Source organism: Podarcis melisellensis (genome assembly GCF_964234715.1).
Source record: "Podarcis melisellensis genome assembly, chromosome: 9".
Classification (NCBI taxonomy): Eukaryota; Metazoa; Chordata; class Lepidosauria; order Squamata; family Lacertidae; genus Podarcis; species Podarcis melisellensis.
This window is the reverse complement of record NC_138541.1, coordinates 28299085-28320455: the sequence shown is the minus strand read 5'-3', so window position 1 is coordinate 28320455 and position 21371 is coordinate 28299085. Positions and strand designations below refer to the sequence as shown.

At 40.3% G+C, this 21371-nt stretch overlaps 2 protein-coding genes across 4 annotated transcripts in view; one reads left to right on the top strand and one right to left on the bottom strand.

The window, feature by feature from the left end:
* Positions 1–21371, bottom strand: part of LOC309377774 (dynein light chain roadblock-type 2) — a 384929-nt gene that overhangs the window by 189223 nt on the left and 174335 nt on the right. The gene's annotated exons all lie outside the window — the stretch shown is intronic.
* The window catches only part of PRDM5 (PR/SET domain 5), an 85848-nt gene that overhangs the window by 9898 nt on the left and 54579 nt on the right, over positions 1–21371 (top strand). For all 3 annotated transcript variants that reach the window (XM_081924999.1, XM_081924998.1, XM_081924997.1), the window contains exons 3-8: positions 3831–3953; positions 9069–9267; positions 10213–10387; positions 13717–13809; positions 14107–14228; positions 18102–18181. In XM_081924999.1, the coding sequence (XP_081781125.1) occupies positions 3831–3953; positions 9069–9267; positions 10213–10387; positions 13717–13809; positions 14107–14228; positions 18102–18181 (792 nt within the window). The remainder of the gene's footprint in view (positions 1–3830; positions 3954–9068; positions 9268–10212; positions 10388–13716; positions 13810–14106; positions 14229–18101; positions 18182–21371) is intronic.

Sequence of the window (21371 nt, the reverse complement as noted above, 5' to 3'; positions counted from 1 at the left end):
GTAGTTTCTTGCCTTTCTTATTTAATAACAATCCACCAAATGGCCTCCAAAATTGCAAGCAATGTGTTTACTGAGTGCTGTAGCAGAAGCCATCTGTTTGTTATCATTGCTGTGCTGACATTTTCCCCTCACTGGCTGTAAAGTATTTGACTTCAGCTCACAGCCATGCTCATGTAGTGCAGCAGAATACATCCCGCTGCTTAATCCTTTTGGCCAAACACAACATGATTTCATTTCAAACTTGAGAGAGTCATTTAGTAAGTTGCCTGAGCCACATATGCCAACATGAGCTTTCTACATTTTTTTTTTTTTGCCATTCACCAATAGCCTTCCCCAGAGTGCTTTTTTTGGTTTTGGTTTTTTAACCAACTTGCATTATTGGCTTGTATCAATGCTACCATTTCACATTGGTGGGTAGTATTCACTGAAGGTCTTTGAATCTGCATTTCACTGCTGTATACAAACCAGTGGCCCCCAGTTCCTGAAAGTTGTAATCTCTTGACTCCCAGTTTATGGTAAAGTGGGTTCAAAGGAGTTGTTAGTTCCCCAATTACTGCCTTTTTCCAAATTAAACAATCTGTTGCACCTCACAGAGTTACAGTTTTCAGAGTGGTTTCAGAACTGGTCCTCTTTCCAGGGAACTAACTCTGGGTCTCCTAACAACTATCTGTGAGTGCCCTTAACAAATTACAGTTTCCAGAATTCACTGTGGGGAAACCATGACTGTTTAAAGTGGTATAATGGTGCTTGAAATGTAAAGTGTGGATGTGACTTCTGTCTGTTTAATGGGAATCAACAGACAAAATAGCAAAACTCCCTTTAGCTAAGAATAGAAATAATGTTCATATCAACTGCAAATGGCTAGAATTCATGGCTGATTTTGGTGTTTGTTCCCACCACTGTATAAGTGATTAAAGGCTTCAATCCTATACCCATTTACCTTGGAGTAAGCCCAATTGCACAAAACTCACATAGTTAGGTTTTCTAAATTCCACTGAGGTCAATATACTTTTAAACAATCTAACTGTGTACATGATTGCAGCCATAGTATTGTCCAAAAGGAAAGCTCCAATTTTCCTGACTGCATTACTTGTCTGCTTATTTTAATGTACAGTTTTGTGTACGGCAGTGGTCCATTCAGGCTTTCAACCCTTTCATGTTGAAAACACAGCATAAACTTGTGCTATTGTGGAAATGTCAGGCTGTTTGAAACACGATAGCTTTAATTTCATCCATATTCATGCGAGAATTAACACTGGCCTTGCTTGTCTGTCCCAAACAAAGTCAAATGCATATAAATATAACTTTTTGGAGCAGATTTTGTTTTTTCAGAGGCACATACAAATCCTGTTATCTTCAAAAACAACTTATATTCACATCTCTGTCTCTTTGGGGAACAAAATCTCTCCTTGGAAAAAGAGTAGTAAATTGGAGAGACTTTTATATTGTTTTGCAGAACCTCGGGAGCTGTTAAATAAAGGAAATAAGAACAGTGTGAAGAATACACACTCTCATGTGGCTTTTGCTAAGCTTTGTCATAATAAGGCTACCTGTGTCTGTCAGTGAAGAAGTAGGATGTCGCTTCCCGAGGGTAACTAAGACAAAAAAGCTTGTATGGTGCAGTGGGTATTGTGTCAGACTAGGACCTGAGAGACTCAGGTTAAAATCCTCATCTAGCAGTGAAGCTTACTGAATGACTCTGGGACTGTCACACTCTTAGTCTGACAGACCTCTCAGGATTGTTGTGAGAATAATACTGTGGAAGAGGTAGATAACCATACATATTAGAAAACAAGACCATCAATGGCTGCTAGTCATGATGGCGTACATGAACCAATGGTTTTCAATGTATTACTTCCAGAAGTTGTGGGTACCCAGGTGTTGTAGAAAATTAAGCCACATATTACCAGGATGTTAAACTACTATATTACCTTAAGATTCAACCTGTTGCTTTGCGGGGATGGAGAATGTGACCTCCATTGTGTTGCTAGCATGAGCAGACCAGACCACTCATGTTAGCAATTAAGTGAATAAGAATTTTGGGTGATGGGTTGAATCTTGCCCTTGAAATCTGGAACCAGTGCTTTTCCTAACAGTTTCTCATTCCTTTTGGAAGAGATCCACCTAACCTTTTGAAAAGTGTGGTTTCAACGGAATAATATTTTCTCCCCAGAATTTTCCTGTTTCTGTCCAATGTGAGTACACAATGCTAAAGAAGTATATTATAATATCACTCAGGAACAATGGTCAGTTACAGTCCCTTTTGGCACAACGGTGAACAGTTTGCTAGTTTGTTCTTTTATTTTCCAGGTCCAAGGTCTTAGAGGCTCAAGTTAAAAGATGGAAAAGGAAAATATATATGAAGTATTGAATAGACTGCTTTGGTTAATATTATTAAAGCACGACCTTCCCTCTTCAGAGACCCTGGAAGAGGGTCCATTACTGTTTCGTAATATGAAAACATTTTCTTAAAGATATTGGGAAAATGCTGCAACCACATATGATGAGGAGCAGAACAAATGTGGGTTTTGAAAGGCAAATGAGGAAGAATGGTTGGAGTTGAAAGTGCTCAGGAGAGCACAGATGTGTTTACCTTTCCCCAACCTATAGCTGTATCTGGGCAGATTGCCAGGGCCTTTAGAATATCTTAAATAATTTTGTCCAGAACATTTCTTCGGGTAGCCCATTGCAATTATTATCTCCAGCGCATCCATTATTTTTTGAAGGCCTTTTAATAACATTTTAAAAAATTCTTTGAATATTGTTGATCATAATTTTTAGTATTTTTTTCTACTGTTTGACAGTGGTTGGTTGGTTTTTAATCTTTTCAATGCAGTTGTAGCTCTTCTGTTATGTAAAATGAGATGTGCCTGGCCTTGTTTTACTCTTTTGTTCAGGTTTTTGGTGTGAATTTGTATTATTCTTCTACTCCAGAGTGGTTCTTATTTAGCTTATTATCACATAGCCTTTATTATGAGGTGAAAAATATAAATAAATAAATAAATAATCCAGCAGTGAGAGTCACTAGTTTATATATTTTTATTGGACTCGGCAGCTCAGCTAAAGAAGTCCTTTATTAAAGTAGACCACAGATGGGGAACCAGAGACCCTCTAAATGTTATGGGAAGCCCGCTCCCATCAGTTGCAACCATCATAATGCCAGCCCAGAGCAGTTCATTCCATAATACTGTACTGGTGCTACCAGTGAAAAAAGCCCATCTCCACCTCACTAGAAACTGACAATAATCAGACTTGTGCCTGTGGGAGTTGTAGTCTGACACCAGGGGGTGGTCAGGTTTCCCTATGCCTGCTGTAGACCAAGATAAAATGGGAGCAGGTATGGGTTCGGAAGTGGGATTTGGGTAAACTATCTAGTCTTGTGCTTTTGACAAAACCAGAAGTGTGGGAAGCAAGCCCTTCCGTAGGTAACTTATAGCACACGTTTTCACCTGTGTTTTCTCCTCGCGTGGACTGTATAAGATGCTTGAATTCTATAGTTAACCTTTTGTGCTGTCTGAATTAGTGAAGGTTGTTGGTTATCCAGTGGGGCTATTTGACATAGGATGGAGCTTATTCATTAATGAATATGAGCCCTGAGAAAAGAAGGCTGTCAATTTGAAGAGAGTTAGCAAAACAGAAGGGCCAGTTGCTGATGCAGGTACATGGGCCAAGGATGTGAGACATGGTGGATTCCTGGGAAAGTGACAGATTTGCTTCTTCTGCCAGGCAATGCAAGATAGGCTAGGAGGGTGAACCCTGGTGATTTAGAGTGGAATATTTTAATTGTTTTGCAAAGTTTTAGTTTTGCTTAACGGTTCTTGCCATTGCAGGTGCGTGGGAACAAAGGTGAGGTGCTTTATGTGCTGGATGCCAGCAGTCCAAGGCATTCCAACTGGCTCCGCTTTGTACATGAAGCACCATCCCAGGAACAGAAGAACCTGGCTGCTATCCAGGTAAATTTGGTAACCGCTCATTATCCTTAATCTCCGTAAAGGAGTGCTCATTTATTTATTTAAATAAAGCTTTAGCTTTGACTTGGTTCTGCCTTTAGATTGGAGTCTATGAAATTAGAGTAAAAGCTAGGCAAGGATAATTTTACAAATATCCCAAAATCATGCCTTATAGATACAAGCAGTGCTTTTTTCTGGGGGTATGCAGGGGTACACATACCCCTAAACATTTTGTGAATCTTTGTACTTTTGTCCATTTACTGTATTTATTCTTCCCGATTTCAAGTATAAAATGGTGATTTTCTTGAGTCAAAATGAGAGCACCTCTAATCATTTTTTTAAGGAAAAAAAGCACTGTATATAAGAAATTAAAAATAGTGGCTAATCATACATCCACATTCAAGCAGATTAGCTTTGTATGCTGTGCCTGAGCTATGGAAATTCTAAAGAACTGTAAAAACTATTTAGAATCTGAAGTCAGTTGAGTGAGTATTTGTTAAGCAGATAAGAATGCTAAGAGTTGTAGGGAGCGTCAACTATCTCCCCACTCCCACCCCATCCTCAGATGCATGATATACTTTTTGACGCCTCCCCCAGTGGAAGGAAATGGTTAATCAAAGTTTTTGGAATACTGCCAGATTGAATGAGGACTTGTAAGGCCATGTATGACATATAGCTATGAAGTCATTGGCCTTTTGTTGGAAGTTGTAATCAGTGTGACAGCAACAATAAACCTTCAGTCTTTTCTCCTGTCATTCAACTGATCAATGAACATATAAAATTCACAATGCCTCTCAAAGCTAAATGTGTTTTCTGCTTGCTTTCCTGTACCTTAATCCCGTTTTGAGTAACCTGGTTGAATAAAAAGGCCTGCATTTGCTCCTGTGTTTGCCAATTACATTTTTATACTTTTTTTTAACAATGGTGTCTGCTGGTGACTACTGTATGGCGAAGGCCCCTTAGCTGTTAATGTCAAAACTCTTTATAAACAGGATCACAGCCAACCCTTTCTATTCAAGCACTCTGTTCATTAGCCACCAGACATTCTGGTGGTCTGGACAAGCTCAGCAAACTGGAATAATGAAATGGCAAAGGTTAATGGGAAAAGAGGTATTTACTGTGATGCAGTAGAGTGGTTTAAAGTCATACTTAACAAATGTAATAATGGAAGATTAGTATTTGAGAATCAGTCAACACTGTAATAAATATGGCACAACTGGTCTGCCTCTCAGCCTAAAAGGCAGGCGGGAATTTGGGAGAGGAGGTAAGGCACAAAGAAATCCAAGACAAATGCATCTTATTATAATAAGACAAGGAGAGTCTTGCTGGCTCAAACCAAAACCCTATCTGGTCCAGGATTCTGTTCTCACATTGGCCAAACACATGACTATGGCAAGCCCATAAGTGGGACATGAGCATAATAGTCCTCTTCTGCTTGTGATCCTGCTTGTGATTTTATATATTTACCTATTGCAATATTTACTTATCATAAGGCAAGTTTGAGGTTTTCTGTTCATTTCTTGGGCTGTTCATAAGCAATTATATTAACAAAAAGTTAATACCCAAATACATAATGTTTGACTTTTATAAGAAAGCAGGACCATCTCCTTGTTTTAGGGGACCCATGGCAGACTGCACTCCTTATATCAGTGGTCGTCCTATATCACCACCATCATTCAAATATACAGACCACATCAAAGTATAAAACCATCAAAGAAGACTAAAACAAACAAGCGCAGGTTCCAAAAACAATAAGTTCAACAAACTCAAAAAATGATAAAACCACTCATCTAAATCTAAAAAGCAAAACAATTTCATCGGTTGTAAAATTTGAACCGCCATTAACCTTCAGTGGGCACCTAAACATCATTGTGCCAGGCATCTGTCTGATTTTGAGTGGCTAGTCTGAGAACTGGAGCTACAGGAGTAAAAGCCCAATTTATAGTACAGGCTAAGCACACCCATCTGCTAGACAGAGATACAGTAGGAGAGATGGTCCCATAGATACCCTGGTTCCAAGTTGTTTGTTGACATGGCAGACCTTGCAGCAGTAGTGTTGGACACATTGCTCTGAGCCACCATTTAAATTTCTAATAATGTAGGGTCATTATGGGAAATTAAAATGGTAGCTGAGCACACGTATTTGAGCATAAAGCTTCAGCAGTAGTCTTAGAATCTTGGTATGGGGTGAACGAAGGCTAAAACCGACACCCGGGGCGGGGCAAACCACCGGCTGTGCATACGTTGTGCCACTACGTATGACGCATGCATGGTGTCACCACGTAGGGTGCGTGTGTGGCGTCACTACGTACAGTGCATGTGTGTGACACCACGCATGTGTTGTACATAGTGGTTTGTCGCCGGCGCCGCCCCAGCACCGTACGGACGGTGGCAGGATTTTCTGCTCACAGCTGCAGCGGCAGCAGAGGGATCACACCACCGTCCGTATGGCGCTCGGGCGGTGTCAGCGGCAAACCGCTATGTACCGCTAGGTGTGGCGTTACTATGAACAGCGCATGCATGTGACACAGCACATGCGTTGTACGTAGTGGTTTGCTGCCGGCACTGCTCGAACACTGTATGGACAGTGGCAGGATCCTCTGCTTGCAGCTGCAGCCACGAATGCGGCTGCGGTGGGGCAAGAACCCCATGGGGTGCCTTCTTGTCACCCCTCGAGACATAGCACCCGGGGTGAACCGCCCCCTGCCCCCCCTTGCAACGCCACTGTCTTGGTAATCTTGGTAATCTTAGAAATTACTCTCTCTCAAACTTTTATCAACTCATGTCCCCCTTCTGGATTTTTGGTGCCTTCTGCCCTTCCCTTCATGCCCTGCTTCTAACAGCAGAGGTATGGATTTGATACAAAGATTGTAACTGAAGCAGTGCTTGGTTTTATAAATGAAGTCATAGTCTTATGAGCCATGCTTTGGTTTGAGTGTTGTTTGGTGTTACCATACACTCTACATACACTCCTTAACCATGGTTTGTTTGAGCTCCCAACCAGAAATGCTCAACAAACTGCAAAAGTTTTGACTCAAGAGCAGCTGGAAAACAAGTCCAGCTTTGGAAAAACTAGCCATGGTTTGTTTGATTGATTGTCTATGGGACAACTTGTGGTTAACTAACGATTTGTTGAAACAAATCATGACTTGGCCTTTGTGTATCAGGGCCTTTGTGTGCCTGGACATATGTTTCCTTGAAACAAGAAAAAGTAAGAGCCAAATCTTTTTACATTAGGAGGGAGGGGGGAATGTCTTATAACTTGATTTATTTTAAGTTTTTATTGTGGTAAATTAAAATTCCCTGGAACATGCAACAGTGCTATAAGAGGAAAAAGTAACTCTTTGATGAAGGCAAACTATCCTGATAGCTATCTGAACTCCACTGTGAAATACACATCTTGAAGAAAATATGTAATTAATTTTCTTCTCCCCATTCCATCACTGATGTAAGAGCAAAAAATGTGTCTGGTCCTTGAACACTGTTGCTTTTGACAAGTTTTTCAAATTAAATTGACTTTCCCATTTCATAAATAAGTCATTTTAATCCATTACAGACCTATCTAAGCTTTAGAAGTAAGATATCCCTTGTTGGCAGTTTCAATGAATCTTAGCATATTGCAAATTAAAAATCATTATCTTGCTGTAGCCTCGCAAAGCTTGTCACAAAATATATGGCTATGCACACCGTAAGCAAGGCTCAATTAACTTTACTGGATGTTGATCAGATAAGAATTATGATTTACGACAGCACTTGGCAGCATTTGCTAGGTAAATGTGATTCTCCTTTTGTTTCCTTTGGAAGAACCCAATGCACTTTGCTCATCTGATAACTGTTGCCCAAGTCTGCATTACCATAAAACCATTGACTGAACCATATGAAAGCAGGCCCATGGAAATGAGAGGTGGGCAGAAGCAAGAGGCTTGCAAATTCCAATAAAGCTATAGAGACAGAGCACAGGGCGCACTCCATGTTTTGAGAGGACCCTGGGCAAAGTGTCCTCTCATGGACTTCCTCTTATGTAGATATAGGTCCCATTGGGAATACCTGGCCACAGTGTTGGAAGTAGCAGGAGTAGTCCATGGGGGGCTGGGAACTGGCATTGTAAGCTCTCAGAGTTCCATAGTGCAACTCCATGACATCCTGAAAAATGTCAGTGGGTGGCTTGCAGACAGTGTCCTGACATCCCAAGGGACCTGCTAGCTGCCTAGAGTGCTGGTGCTGAGCTTGATATACTGCAAAACAAACATCTTTATGTCTTCAAAAGCATGCAAAATTAGTAGGTGGGCTTCCACAGGTTACATGATTCCAGCCGTCTGGAAATCAGTTACCAACTGAAATTAGGCACACAACATGTATTATGATATTTAGGCAGCAGTTGAAGGCATTTTTGTTTAAGAAGGCTTTTCCTAATATGTAACCCAGGCATTTTATGGACTATTAATTGTACAGTTGAATTGCCGAAATGGTTTTATTGCTGCTAGCTCATTGAGTCTACAGGGTTTTTTTGTATTTTATCTTACTTTTCCTTCTGTCATACACTGCTCTGGAACCTTTGACTGTGAATTGGTTTATAAGTTTGCAAATAGTAAATAAATAAATAACAAGCTCAATTGTGTCTGAAGGGAAAAGTCAACCTTGTGGTACTTTAAAGACTAACAGATTTACTATGGCACAAACTTTTTAAAAAGTGCAACAAGACTATGTTGTTCCTGCTGGAACTTTTGAGCAATATATTATTTTCAAAACAATGGGTGAGATTCAAGTAAATTGGCTGATCAGAATGAGCTCTAGTCGTGCAGTGGGATTTCCCCCTCTCTCTTCCACCTGTATGTCCCCCAAATCTGCTTTTAGGGGGCTGGGGAAACCCCCAGAATGGGTGTAGGGCTTGTGAGGGTACCCAGAAGAAGGAGAGGGGAGAAAGTCCTATTGCACAAGCAGACCTTGTTCAGCTCATGCATACCCTGCTTAACACTACTATGAATTCCACCTTGTATCTGACAAAAATTACTTGTTCTTGTACCCACTCAGAAACTTGTATTTCTTGATGCTTTTAACAATTAATTTAGCTGTATGCTTTCCTAAAGGGACTGTCCAATCTCTTGCTTTCCCCAACAGGAAGGAGAAAATATTTTCTACTTAGCTGTTGAGGATATTGAAACAGATACAGAACTTCTGATTGGTTACCTTGACAGCGACATGGAAGAAGTAGAGGAAGAAGAGGAGGAAGTAATTACTAACCAGGAAGAAGATGACAGCATCATCAGCAACAATGGTAACAGCAGCCATAAGGAATTGCAACAAACTAGTGAGAAAGGTATGGATGAAATTAAGCTCAATGGAAATGATGTCCATCTGTTTAAAAGCACACAGTCATTTCTTAATTTAAGAAAATGAGGGGCACCTTTTCTGTATAGTTGAGAATTTTGGTAATTTCAGTCTTCTGAGCAGTTTACAAATTGCAACCTTTGCAAGCTATCAAGACTACTTCAGACTTCATACCTTTCTGCCTCAATAACTACGAAACAGGATTCTATTCTTAAACATTACTGAAAAAACCCACACCTCTCTATGTGACTCTTTTATAAGATTATTTCAGTTTTAAAATATATATTTAAGGTGCTTTCTTAAGCGTCTTAGAAGGCACTCATAGCAAAGGACTTATCTTTGTTTAATGAAATAACATAAAACTCCAAAAAATCAAACAGCAGTACATAAATAAGGACTTTACAGAAGTGATAGAATTTACATAAATGATATAATAAAACAGAGCACCATCCCTCTCCCTCAAGTTCTTTCTTTTAGGTGGTGTCACCACTAAACCTCTTCCTTGAAAGTTGATCTTTCTGTTGGCAGGAAGGAACATTGCCTCATCTCAGTCACCTCAGCAACATAGCAATCTTCTCAAAAGAGTTGCCACTTAGGAAACAGAAACTTACAGCCCTTTATAATATAAAGAGCTCCAGTTCTCTTTCCAGCTGTCTGCAGAATTATTATAGCAATGTATGCTAGAGGGTTACACCAAGACAAAGTGATGCAGAAAAATAAGTTGCACAGAAATAAACAAACATAATTAAATTTCTTTGCTGTTTTCAGATGTCAGCTGAATTAATCATGTTTCTTTTTGCAGTAATATGAACTCACCACAGCTTAGAAAATATTGTGGATCCTCCTTCATTAGAGCATTTTCTTAGAATATAATCTTCCAAACATGTTATACGCAGGAAATGATTTTTCTGTTTTTTTCTTCTTTGGCGTGCAGATTCTTTTAGTTGCAAAGAGGACCATGCCTGCCCTAACTGTGAATCCAGTTTTGCCAGCCAGGAAATCCTAGCTGAACACCTTCAGACATTGCACCAAAAACCCAGTGAAGAAAAGGAATTCAAATGCAGGAATTGTGGGAAGAAATTCCCAGTTAAGCAAGCTCTGCAGAGGCAGTAAGTGTATAACATCATTAACTATGATTCCATGTCACTCAGATCATTAACTTGAATTTCTCTTTTTTAGGGATGGATGTATTGCAAAGTTAGCAAACATTTTTAGACTACTTTAAAATGTACATTTTTGAACGCACACTGAAAACATCTTATACCTGGAATATGACAGAAGTTGTGTGCAGACAGATGCACTGCAGCAGGTACACTTCTCAGAGAAGTCAGGATTGGCTTTGACTTCCTGCTGAATGTTCCCTCAGTGAGCAACCTGGGTTTGTCCTGTGTTGTCTATGAAACGGAAGTTTTGGAGGAGAGGTGTTCTTCTGGGTAGGCTTTCATGTTAGTCTCCAAGCATTCCTTCCAAGTACAACAGCCCATGTTGGCTGTTTTCGCTGGACATTTTGGACAGGCATAGGCAAACTCCGGCCCTCCAGATGTTTGGGACTACAATTCCCATCACCCCTAGCTAACAGGACCAGGGTCAGGGATGATGGGAACTGTAGTCCCAAACATCTGGGGGGCCGGAGTTTGCCTGCGCCTCATTTTGGATAATGCAACAAGCTTGGGGAACATCATCATAGCTATGAATGTATGGGTTCTGTTTGGGTTGGGTGGAGCCATCTTCCTGACAATGACATCACTGCTGCTAACCTGGAGGCAGATGGGGTGGGACAGAGAGACTGCAAAGTTGGGGTCACCAACTAGAGACTGGTGGCCCCGCCGGTGTCTCTACACAGTCCCAACCTTGCCACCACCTTGACTCTTGAAGACCTGGTCCAAGTAAGAACAGCAAAGCCAGTAAAGGTAAAGGTAAAGGACTCCTGGACGGTTAAGTCCCAAGTTTTGGGAGAGCATCTGTGTCCCACCACAAACTCCACTACTAGTTCACCTTCACCTTTCCTTCCAATGTTCTCTAATATTGTGGGTGCTGTAGACTTAGCTCCACAACCTCTTTGAATGCAGCATGGAATCAAGACAACTCCACTGAAAGCACAGCACATTGATTGCGCTAAATTGTATAAACCCAAATAAGCCCAAATAAGTTATGAACACTCATAAGGACTCGTAAGAATTGGCACCTCAGATAAGTTTCAGCTGTAATTATTTCTCCCCAAAATGCAAAAAACAAACAAACCCCATGATGTCACATAATATTTATTGTACATAGAAATCGCATACGACCAAAGCTTGATAGCTCAGTTGGTAGAGCATGAGACTCTTAATATCAAGGTGGTGGGTTTGAGTCTGGAGCCAGTGTGGTGCAGTGGTTAGGAGCGGTAGACTCGTAATCTGGTGAACCGGGTTCGCATCTCCGCTCCTCCACATGCAGCTGCTGGGTGACCTTGGGCCAGTCATACTTCTTTGAAGTCTCTCAGCCTCACTCACCTCACAGAGTGTTTGTTATGGGGAAGGAAGGGAAAGGAGAATGTTAGCCGCTTTGAGACTCCTTAAAGGACGTGAAAGGCGGGATATCAAATACAAACTCTTCTCTTCTTCTTCTTCTTCACATTGAACAAAGTATTCCTGCATTGCAGGGGGTTGGACTAGAGGACCTTCACAGTCCCTCCAATTCTATGAAAACAGAAGAGAACATTTAAAATTGAATTAATAGCAAATAAAATCACATAACCAGAAGATCAAACTTGCAGCCTATTTGTAACATATTAAAATGAGAAAAGATACTATGTTTTAAAGGTATACATGAAGCAGCTATAGGTAGACAATTTGTGAGAGGTTATTAAGTCTGACCTCAATAGAGAGACACATTTTGTTTCTCTTCAGGGGATTCAGCATGTGAAAATATTCCATATTTTAATTGTGTATTTTGTTTTTGAAAAAGCAACCCTGGGAATGTGTTTGAAGTGCAGAGGAAAATTTCTTAAGTAAATATTGTACATTGGAGCAGCAGCAGACCTCTGGAAATTATACAGGGCGTACAACACACAGTTCCTCTTTCCAGCAGAAATGGAACATTTTCTCCCCCATTGATTTGCATTCTGAGACACAATCTTTGTAAAAAGCAACCGTTTAAATAAAATGGGCATGGTTTCCCAACAAGGCAGGAATTTTAGAAGTTTTCTATATAGTGGTGTGTATTATAAACAATGTATATGTAAGTAGATCACTGGAATGCAGTGGATCCTTAGAGATCCATTGTGAATCAGTTGTTCTGGATGTGTTAACGTTTGTGGAAGGGGAAAAGAATGAAGGGTTTTCAAAGGTTTATGTTGTAGCTGTTAATCCCAACATGTTTCAGAAATAGTTTTCCTTCTTCAGGGGCATTTTGTTTGGTCAGAATACCACAGAAAAATACTATTGCATTCTGCAGCCTTGAAAATATGGAAACCACCCAAAAAAACCACATTTCTTTTTTGACTGGGCTGATGGGAGTTGTAGTCCTAATTAGATTTTGCTGATCCTAAAACTTGATTGTTGATTTGTGTTGTGATCGTGGTCTCCCCTTCAAGACACCTAGTATATTAAAAACATCAACAAAAAGTATATATATAATTTAGCTATAAACTTTGTAAATAAGATTACAGTGGTACTTCGGGTTAAGAACTTTATTCGTTCTGGAGGTCCGTTCTTAACCTGAAACTGTTCGTAACCTGAGGTACCACTTTAGCTAATAGGGCCTCCCGCTGCCGCTGCTGCCACCACTACACGATTTCTGTTCTCATCCTGAAGCAAAGTTCTTAATCCAAGGTACTATTTCTGGGTTAGCAGGTCTGTAACCTGAAGCGTCTGTAACCTGGGGTACCACTGTACTCAATTTAAATAGCATACATTGTTGCATTAAGATGACTAAACCACAAATTAAGTGGCTCGTCGTAATATTCTTAATTTCCTTCAATAATTCATATATAGTGGTACCTCGGTTTAAGAACAGTCCTGTTTATGAACAGTTCAGTTTTTAACTCTGCAAAACCAGAAGTAGTGTTCTGGTTTGCGAACTTTACCTTGGTCTACCAATGAAAACTGAATGTTGGAAGGGCACCGGCAGCGGGAGACCTCATTAGGGAAAGTGTGCCTCAGTTTAAGAATGGATTCAGTTTAAGAACGGACTTCAGGAACGGATTAAGTTCGTAAACCGAGGTACCACTGTGTATGTATGTATGTATGTATGTATGTATACACACACACATTTACCCCTTGAACAAATATCCCAGGATGTGTGGGAAGCCAGTCAATCCCTGAAATCTAATTGACCTTGGAATGTTTGACTTCTGTTTTATTTTGGAAAACAAACAAACATAGCATAAATGTGGATGGCATCAAACGCCCACACAATTTAAGCAAATTCGTTTATTTTCTTTTGTCTTTCCTGACAGTGTTCTCCAGTGCACAGAGAATGTCAACCCGGGAGATCGTTCAAGAAGTTTTCAGTGTTCTGTTTGCAACACATCCTTCAGCTCAGAATTGAGGTTCCATGTCAGAATTACTGGACTGCTCTCATCCTGCTGCTGACCTCCCTTTTGCATGCTTGCTTGCTTTTCAAGTTCCTTAGTTGTTTTCTGAACCCTAACTGTGCAAGACGAGAAATGCTTTCATGCCTACCTGCAGTAGGTTATGCATGAAGTGACCCCAGAAGTCTTCTGCGCAGCATGTGTTAAGCGCACTCAAAATGCCTGCTGAGAGGCTGATTCTTTTTGGAGAGGGGGGAAGTATCTTATTTCTTGATGTATTATTTTTTCCCCACTCTCCCAACTCTCCAACATCAGCTACGAGCAACACAAAGAAGCATGCCGAGGTGATGCCAGGTTCGTATGCAAGGCTGACAGCTGCGGGAAGAGGTTCAAGAGCAAGGATGCTCTGAAAAAACACAAGGAAAATGTGCACACTGGTAAGCATAAAATGTTGAAATCACCAGTGTTTAAGGAATCACTTCCCAGTGTTCAAATTTCCTGAGCTGAATCTGGATTCAAGAAAATGTCGGCCTATCTGTGGCTATTAACTGGGAAAACCAAAGTGTTCAGAGGAAGAGAATGAGAGCTCCATGTTCAGCTCCATGTTGAGAGCCAGTGTGGTGTAGTGGTTAAGAGCAATGGACTTGCAATCTGGGGAACCGGGTTTGCGTCTCCACTCCTCCACATGCAGCTGCTGGGTGACCTTGGGCTAGTCACACTTCTTTGAAGTCTCTCAGCCCCACTCACCTCACAGAGTGTTTGTTGTGGGGGAGGAAGGGAAAAGAGAATGTTATCCGCTTTGAGACTCCTTCGGGTAGTGATAAAGTGGGATATCAAATCCAAACTCTTCTCTTCTTCTTCTTCAGAAGCAGGACACTTGAGTACCAGTTTGTAGAAAGAAACACAAGCACATGTTTTATCACTATCATCTGGGCTGGTGTCAGGCCAGAATACACTTCCCAGTGGCAGTATGCTGGGGTTTACAATTGGGGAGTGCACTGTTGCATTGAGATCCTGTCTGTGAGCTTTCCATGGGCATCTGATTGGCCACTGTGGGAACAGGATGTTGGCCAAAGATGGACCTTTGGCCTGATCTAGCAGGGCTCTTCTCATGTTCTTGGGTAGCTTCATCATCGCAGGATGGCCAGAACTGACGTCCATGCCAGTTTGGTTCTTCGTGCTATTCCCCTGGCTGTGTGCTGAGCTTACCTGAGTGGCAGTGACTGGGTGCGGGAATTTTAACATGATGAGCGGTTTTCACAGATCCAGCCACTGCTGCCAGGTGAGCCTGTAGCCTGTGAGACACTGACTGGCCAAGTTCACAGATGACCATTCACTTCCCACCCCAAACCCCTCTGACAATCATTGTGGGCTTCCTAAGAACAACAGGTTAGTTATTGTTGAAGACAGAGTGCTGGACTAGGTGAAACTGGATATCCTTATGTGCTTCCGTTTTGAAACTGTTGGACAGACACGGTTCAGAGCATTACAAGGTTACACTTTTGCATGCTACCTGGAGTGCCCAGGGGAGGGCTAATGATCCTTCACTACATTTGAGTCTCCATGCTTTAAATCAAACTCTGACTTGAAAGGGGCAGCCTCCCTAATCTGTAGTGTAATATTCGACCATAGTATGGGAAATTGTGGAAGTTTAAAGCAGATGTGGCAGGCAGAGTTAAGAGAAAAGATAATAGGCTCACAGGTGGGACACCGTCTGGCAAAGTCACCCTTTAAATACTGTATCTGCATGCCTAGAGGAAGCGTCCCTCAAAATCATCTTCCACTGGTATTGGACACCAATAAGACTAGCTAAAATAAACCACAGGCTGTCTTTCCTTCTGTACTGGAAAGGGTGTTGGAAGCCTGGGTATTATATGCATGTACGAGGGAAGGGCATTATTGTTCAAAAATTCTAGATCAATGTTTTCACAGTTGTTTCTATTATTATTTCTAAACGACCCTTGAAGACTAATCAAGTCTTAGCACTCCTCCTACTGGATCTTAGCTCAAGTTGTGCTAAGGGTAACACAAACAATTAATTGGTTTTCTTCTTACTGTGGATTTTTGAGGGAGTTTTTAAAAAAGTTTCATAAGGAAACTTGCACATTTGACTTTTCCAGCATTGTAAAGATGGCCACCGTTCTGCTTTTAAGACATAGAACAGACATGTAATGTTGGCAGTGGCTCACAGATTAGCCTGAAGCATAATTGGGATGAGTGGAAACTTTTCTTGGTATTAGTTAATTATGTTAAAGGGCAGAGGAAAACATGTATTACAGATTCAAATCAGAAGAGGTTTTGGTGTGCTTTCAATTTCTTTATGACAGGAAAATCTAAGAGATACGTGTAAACTTCAAGAAACTGATGGAATTGGAAACCTTGTTTTCTGCGCATGTCTGAACCTCCAAAAGAAGCCACTAGCCCTTACTTGGCTTGTAGAACTTGGCAGGGAGAAAATACAATAGTGACACAAATGGTAGTTTAACACCAGAACCTGGGACAGTAGCACTGTTGGAGCTGGAGGCAAGACTGAGGCCCCATCTGCTCTACATGTTTAAAGGGGTATCATACCACTTTAAACACTCATGGCTTCTCCCAAAAAAGCCAAAGAGCAGTTCATCAAGGGTGCTGAGAGTTGTTAAGAGACACCTATCTCCCTGACAGACATACAGTTCTCAGAGTGGCTTAATAGTTAGTCCCTCATCCCAGGGAACTCTGGTAATTGCATAGGGCCTTCTCGGTAGCGACACCAGCCCTGTGGAATGCCCTCCCATAAGATGTCAAGGAAATAAACAACTATCTGACTTTTAGAAGACATCTGAACATTTTTAATGTTCGAAGTTTTATTTTGTTATTAATGTTCTGTTGAAAGCCACCCAGAGTGGCTGGGGAAACCCAGCCAGATGGGCAGAGTAGAAATAATAAATTATTATTATTATTATTATTATTATTATTATTATTATTATTATTATTATTATTTGTTGTTGTTGTTGTTGTTGTTGTTGTTGTTGTTGTTGTTGTTGTTGTTATAGCTTTCAGAAGGAAATAGGGGTCTCCTAACACTCTCAGCATCCCTAACTAACTACAATTCCCAGGATTCTATGGGAAGCCATGACTGTTTCAAGTGGTATAACACTTATTTAAATGGTGTGAGTGTGACAAAAAATATATGTGATATGGCTGCCTACCATAAATGAAGCGGATAATCCAGAGTGTTGCTCCAGTGCTGGTCTGAAACTTGTTGAAAGCTGAAATACCCCTGCAGGACACATCTGTTCCAGGATGTAACTTTGATTAAAGAGGTCACCCTCTTTTTCTTGACTGAACTTAGGTCAAGCTGGTATGTCTTCTGCCACCTCTGGTGGCAAAGGTACGATGCTGAGAGCTGAGGGAGTTTCTGGGGAGAAGTTGGCAAGGAAACATTTTCCATTTCATTTCACTCTTAATTTGTGTACCACCTTTCCATATTACTATAAACAAGGCAGTTTGCAAGCTGAAGAAACAATGAAATACCGTAGACAGCAAAGATCACAAATATGATCCAATACAAAAAAAGTCACAATAAAAACATAACTTTAAAATAAACATTACTGGGAGCAGGGGTAGAGAAAGCACAGTACATTTTTATTCATCTTCTGTGGAGATGCCTGCAAGAACCACAGTACCACTGTCTGAAGTCTGAAATGGTTTTCAGTTTATTGGCCCTCATCCAGTCTATTACTGACTCTGGACACTGTTTCAACTCTTCCACAGCATTGCCTGAATTCACTGAGACTCATTTAAGCCTATGGGACAAAATCATTGTAAACTATGGACTATGGCTGCCTTCACTAACCTGGTTCCCTTCAGATGTTTGGGAGTTGTAGTCTAAAACATTTGGAGGGCACAAGATTGGTGAAAGCTAAACTATGGATTTATTCCTCATAATTGCTTATTGTAAACACAGCACTTTTAGAAAATAATCAGTAATTGATAACTAAACTCTTGTTGCATTCTGAACTGGAGGCTAATAAATGGATATGTTCTCGTTGATTATATTAGGTGATATAATATAATTGGATTGCTTTATTTATTTATTTATTTTTTAAGCAGCCAAAACTTTCTTGGAGCTACATTCCACAGGCAAAAACTTCTGTAGGGCACCCACAGAGCTGCCCTGTAACATAATACATTTGAGGTGGGGTAAAAGTGTAAAATTATTGTGTCCATCAAATGGCCTGTGAAAAATGGCAAAGGCAGTGAAAACATTTGGCCTCTTCCTTTGTACTTCTTTATTAAAGCTGTTGGTGGTATTTTTGTTTCTGGCTTAGGAAACTCTAGGAAGAGGCTGATGTGCTCAGTGTGCAATAAGAGGTGTTCTTCAGCAACAAATCTTCAAGAGCATCGAAAGGTCAGTAAAATGAAGGCTGACCCCCAGCAGGTTGTGACTCTGCCGAGGTAGAAGGCCATAGAGTAGGGTCGCTAGAGAGCTGCTGAAATTCAGACTATCGTTTTTCTCATGTTCACAAAGACAGTAGTCTGCTTAGATCCTGAGATTTTTATTTTCATAACCACACAGTAAATGAAAAGAAAATGATCTTTTGTTTCTCTTCTTTTCTTTCGTTTACTGTGATCAGTACTTTATCTTTCTGTAACGTTTCAATTTTTCAGTCAAATTCCATGTAGAACACCGAATATATTCTGAACCCATTAAACTTATAACACCCTAAAAGAATAATTGGATAACTGGCAAATCCACATAAGGAATTAATTTCTTTTAACAGAAGCCCACTGCATATTGTTTGTACAGCTAAAGGCTAAATGCTAAGAGTCAAAGCAGCAAGTAGCGTGCAACAAAAATAATCAGGATTTAAAAGAAAAGAAAAGCTTACTGCTCTAACCTTCACAATCTATGGAAACGAAGCAAAAAGGTATCTCTGCAAATAGGTATCTGTTTACTTGGTATGCAAAATGCACTTTGCTTCTGCTTGTGACAGACTGAGGGGACACAATAGCCCTGATCCTGCAAATCTTGTTCAAAATACCTCTGGCATTTTCGGATTTTTCTAGTTATCAGCCACACATTTGCAAGCCAGTCAGGTACTCTTAATTGTTAGAAACAGATTTTTAAAATGAAAAGTGACGTTCTCAACTTTTTTGTCTAATACCAAATTCTGCACTTATACTGTATAAATATTTTCTATTGGAAAAGTGCACCTAAACTGTTTTTAGTTGATCTAAACTAAATCACATTTTGGGGGCATCCTTTTATGTGTAGAAGAACTTGCAGTTGTTGCAACTTTGGGACACTGAAGACACAAAGACATTTGCTGAAAATTCATAGGGCAATTTAATTGCATTAATAAGCACCCTTTAACTGTGTTAATAAACCTGCCTGAATTTCACTTCAGTTACTTGGGTTTTTGTCAGGTTTCTACTGCTGCCTGCCCTTATTCTTTGCCAGTGTTATTGATTGCCAGACTTTATATCTTGTTTTTCAGCAACACCAAGTCATAGGACCTATAAGAATCCCAGCAGCAGTATAAATAACCAGTCTCTCTGCAACTCAGCAATGTTGCCTCCATGCTTACTCCAAGCCACTGTATGCTAGTACCATATAAAGGGTTTTTTGGGGGGCCAGGGGAGATTTTGGGTATCTTATATTTACATAAAAATAGATTTAGTGAGAGTTTTGAGGGTTTACATGGCAAATAAGGCACAGCTGGTAAGACAGATTCTATTATTTAGGCTGCATTTATTACAGTACGATATTGGAAAGGGAGATGAAAATCTTCTGTAGATTTTCTTTTAAAAACTCTTTAAAAATATATTGTTTGCATTAATCTTCTTCTGACCTTTTAGCTGAAGACAGTCTTCAGAAAGGAATGTTTGAAGATTTTCTACTTTGTGTCTAGCTGAGTATCACATCGGGGGTAGGAGCTCATTGCTCGTAAAACCTGGTTTAAGATCTGGTCTTATAAGAAGGAAGGTGGTTGTGTTTCCCTCTTTATTTTACAAATATCCCAGAAAGCTGTACAAAAAGCCATGAACTGGAAAATCATCCCTTTGAGCTGTACAATTAAGTTCTACTTAAAGCCATGGCATTGAGATTATGTAGTGAACCAGCTGCATCGATGGCCACATAGGGTTCCACCACTGTAGGCATTTGTTGCTGGGAGAATCATGCCAAATACAGACTGTATGTCTGAACAAGTTCACCTAAATACAGGTCTGCATCAGCACACGGGAAGTCCACTTCATTTTGTGGCAGCTGCCTTTCACAACTAGCTTGTTCTTTGGGGTAGTGGTATCCTTTACAGCTTAACCACATTTGGTTCATGCTAATTCAGATGTACCTGTGAAAGGTGTAGCAGTCTGGATAGGCCTTTAGGCCTGTTGTTCTAACTGGCTGAAGATCAAGTATGACATAGTGGCAAACAAGGGTCAATACTCCACCAAGTCATTATAAAATTTAATGATCTTAGGCATGAAACAAGGATCGGCCTTATCATTGGATCATCTAGCCCAGTCTTTTTCAACCTTGGATCCCTGATGCTAGATTACAACTCACATTATGCATAACCATTGGCAAAACTGGCTGGAGATGATGGGAGTTGTAGTCTGATCTAGCCAATGCTACAGTCTTGGGTAACCTTTGACCCTCAAAATGTTGTTGGAATACAACGCACATTATCCCTGGTATTTGCTGGGACTGATGGGAATTGAGAGTCCAACAATATCTGGAGCTCCAAAGGTTCCCCAGCCCTGCAATATGATCTACTTAGACTAGCAACAGAAGTCTTCAAAGTCTCAGGCACAGTTGTGCCAGCCCTGCTGACCAGGATCCTTTTAATTAGTTTAGGTTTTAATTTAGTTCAGGTTGTACCAAGCCTGTGCCCTACCATTGTATTAATGGGCTCCTGTCACTTGAAAACAAAATGCCAAATGAAAACATCCCTTAAAATTCAGACCTATGAGGATTCTTTTGTTTCCAGCGAAGACTCTAGTTTACCTGTATACTAATTTACCTGTCCTTCACATTTTTAATATTATTTCTAAGCAGTTTGTTTAATAGCTACCTTCAAAGGCAAAAAACTGATCCAAACCCAGGAACAGTTTTTGGAGGGTAGTGATACAGAATGAGAAACCTCTTTCACAGACATATATTTGTGAAGTTAATTCCTGCATAAAGCCTAGAACTAGCCAGCTATTTCGAATTGTCTTAAAAGTTTGAAAGGTCAGATCACATTGCTTGGATTAGTGAATCTCTTTAGGAGCTTATAGTATTAGTTGAGTTCTAAGGAAAAACAATCAGGCAGATTTATGGACTGTAAGTCAAAGTCTGTCAGGAATTACCCAATCTGAGGGGTATCCCTAAACATTGCTATGCAAGTATTTCAGAGAGCGTTACTTGTTCTGTAATTATTCTTTTCTCTTGATTTTCTTCCAACTGTTCTTTGGTTGATTTTCATGTTGCTGCTGCACACATAAGGTTTTATTGGTTTGGGGTTTTTTGAAGGGCAAAGGACACATTTCTACTCACCAAATCAGTAGATTAAAGGACAAACCAGCTGTGATGGCAGCAGCTTTTAATGTTTCTG